Genomic DNA, 2506 nt, shown 5'->3' on the forward strand with positions numbered 1-2506 from the left:
AGCGGCTGGGCCCGTGAGCCATGGCCACTGAGCCTGCGTGTCCAGAGCCTGTGCTCCGCAACGGGAGAGGCCGCAACAGTGAGAGGCCCACGTACCGCAAAAAAAAAAAAAAAAAAAAAAAAAAAAAAGGAACTGGGTAGATAGATTTATCGTTCATTATGGAATAGGAAAAATAGTGATTATCATTTATATGTTTCCTGCTGGAAGAGTATACCATCTATGAAGTATTCTTGGAAAAAGCAAAGTAAACAAGCAAACAAAACAGAATCAGACCACGATTCTAGAACTAACATTCAGTTGAAGGAAAATACAGGTGACACAGCAATACGTTCAAAGACACTGCATGGAGATATTCAGCAAAATCATAAAACAAGATGAATGGCGTTTCTTTTTTTTTTTTTTTTTTTTCTTTTTTTTTTATTTTAGGTACAAGTGACAAATATATTTCTTTTTATTGTTAAGTTTTCTCTAATGTATTTCAGTAACTGAAGTGTTTTATTTTATTTTATTCCACTGTTGGCCATAGTTTGAGCCCTACAGACTCCCTTCCCTTTCACCTCAAAGCGAGCTCCTTTGTATGTAGCCACACACTCATCATTAGTGTAAAGATCAGGCTGGATCTGCTCCCAAATCTTCTTCTTAGGATTCAGCTCCTTGTCAGGCTCTCCAGGGAAAGCATCAAAGGTAATTCTGTCTCCAGGAACAGACCCATTAGGAGGTGCCAAGATTTCAACTTTGTCTGGTGAACTAGCACACATCACCATTGCCTGAGATACTACTCCCCTCATCTTTGCAGGTTTCAGGTTACAAAGTAAAATCACCATCCGATTTTGCATCTGTTCAAGAGGAACATGATTCACCAGGCCACTGACAACTGTTCTTAAGGCTGTTTCTCCAACATCTACCTCTTCTACATACAAAGAATCTGCATCAGGGTGTTTTCTGGCAGTGATGATACAACCAATTCGAAGATCCAGACGGGATACATCAATAGGCTTAGAGTCAGCACTTCCTCCTGCTGGTTGTTGTTTTTTCTCCTTTTTCTCTCCTTTCTTTTCAATTTTCTCTTTCATCTTTTTTTCTTCTCCTCCTCCTCCTTTTATCTGCTCTTTGGCACCAGAAGATATGGCTGTTATTGGTATAGACTGTATCACATTTTCAGAAACCGCAGAATCAGCTTGCAGTGGAATACCAGATGGGAATGGTATCTGTTATACTCCATTTTGAATTTCTGCCTTAATTAGCTCTTGTTTCAATTCTTCAATTTCTTTCTTCAATTTAGCATTTTCAACTCGAAGTTTCTTCTCTTCTCTCAAAGTTGCCTGCAAAATTGCTTTCTCCTTAAGAAGAGCAACTTGCTGCTTAAGATATTCAATAATTTGATCTGCCTCGGCACCCTTCTGTTCCAGTCTCTTGAGAACGGCATCACTGGTTGCCATTTTTGCCAAGAAACGGCAGAAAATCATGTATCGGTGAACAGGCGGAACCTCGGCCGTCTCGGCCCGGAGCCGGTAAGGACAGCCTCCCGCTCACGAAGGCAGCAAGAAAGGACCCAATGAGGTGTCCTCGCTAAACGCCTGAGCGGTCCACAGGTTCTTCTTCAAATTCAGTGGCCCCCTTCCCGTGCGCTGCCACACCACACTCCCCGTCGTCCATTCCTTCAGCCAATAACGCCAACCATTCCGCACCTCTTCCTCGGTCTCTGTATTTTGTCGCCAGGTTGGGCGAGAGGCAAGACGCCGGACGTCGGGGTCTTTCTTTAGAGTTCCGGCCCCGTTTCTTAAAAAAAGAAAAAAAAAAGTTAAGTCATCAATGTAGAGGCAGAGACAATTATAAATTAAGGGACTTTCAAGAGAAATATAAATGACAAGTTACTGGCTTTCTTGTGCTTCCTGATTGAAACAAATTGTAAAAGCAATTATAAGGCATAAGAAATCTGAGGAAATGCAAACACTGACAGGCTATTTAATATTAGAATTATTAATTTTTAGGTGTTACAGTGGTTTGGGGTATGTGCATATTTTAATTAAAGAACTTCTGTCTTAGAAATAAAGTAGTAACTGATGATAAACACTGATGCATAATTTTGTCAGCTTCCAGTCAAGTCCCATATTTAAGCAAATTTCCAACGTAAACTGGAAATCAGTTTTGATTTATTAACCAAGGTTTTTGATTATGTTGTACTGAAATAATAATTTCCATATATATATAGATAGATTAGATGGATAGATTATATATATATATATACACATATGTGTGTATGTGTATATATATATATACACATACATATATGCAGATGGATGGATGGATTGGAAGGAGAGAGAGCGTGACAGATGAGGTGGAGGAAAGGAGGGCAGGGGAAAGGAGAGAAGGGAAAAGGAGGGGAGAGGGAGGAAGAGGAAAGGACGGGAGGAGAGAAAAGAGCATGTGCACTATTTGAATGCAATTGCACAAACACTGTCTCATAAACCTACTAGTCATCACCAGATATTTTCCTATTTTACTG

General features: G+C 40.2%; 1 protein-coding gene across 1 annotated transcript; it reads right to left on the bottom strand.

Moving 5' to 3' along the window:
* Window positions 1-431: 431 nt before the first annotated feature.
* On the bottom strand, window positions 432-1521 carry LOC309822767 (aminoacyl tRNA synthase complex-interacting multifunctional protein 1-like). Its single transcript, XM_082654789.1, is given in 2 exon segments — window positions 432-1211; window positions 1215-1521. Coding segments are annotated over 2 exon segments (963 nt in total). The 5' UTR covers window positions 1467-1521; the 3' UTR covers window positions 432-500.
* Between the last annotated feature and the right edge of the window lie 985 nt (window positions 1522-2506).

The sequence above is a fragment of the Grampus griseus genome (genome assembly GCF_964374135.1).
Source record: "Grampus griseus genome assembly, chromosome: 5".
NCBI classification, from domain to species: Eukaryota; Metazoa; Chordata; class Mammalia; order Artiodactyla; family Delphinidae; genus Grampus; species Grampus griseus.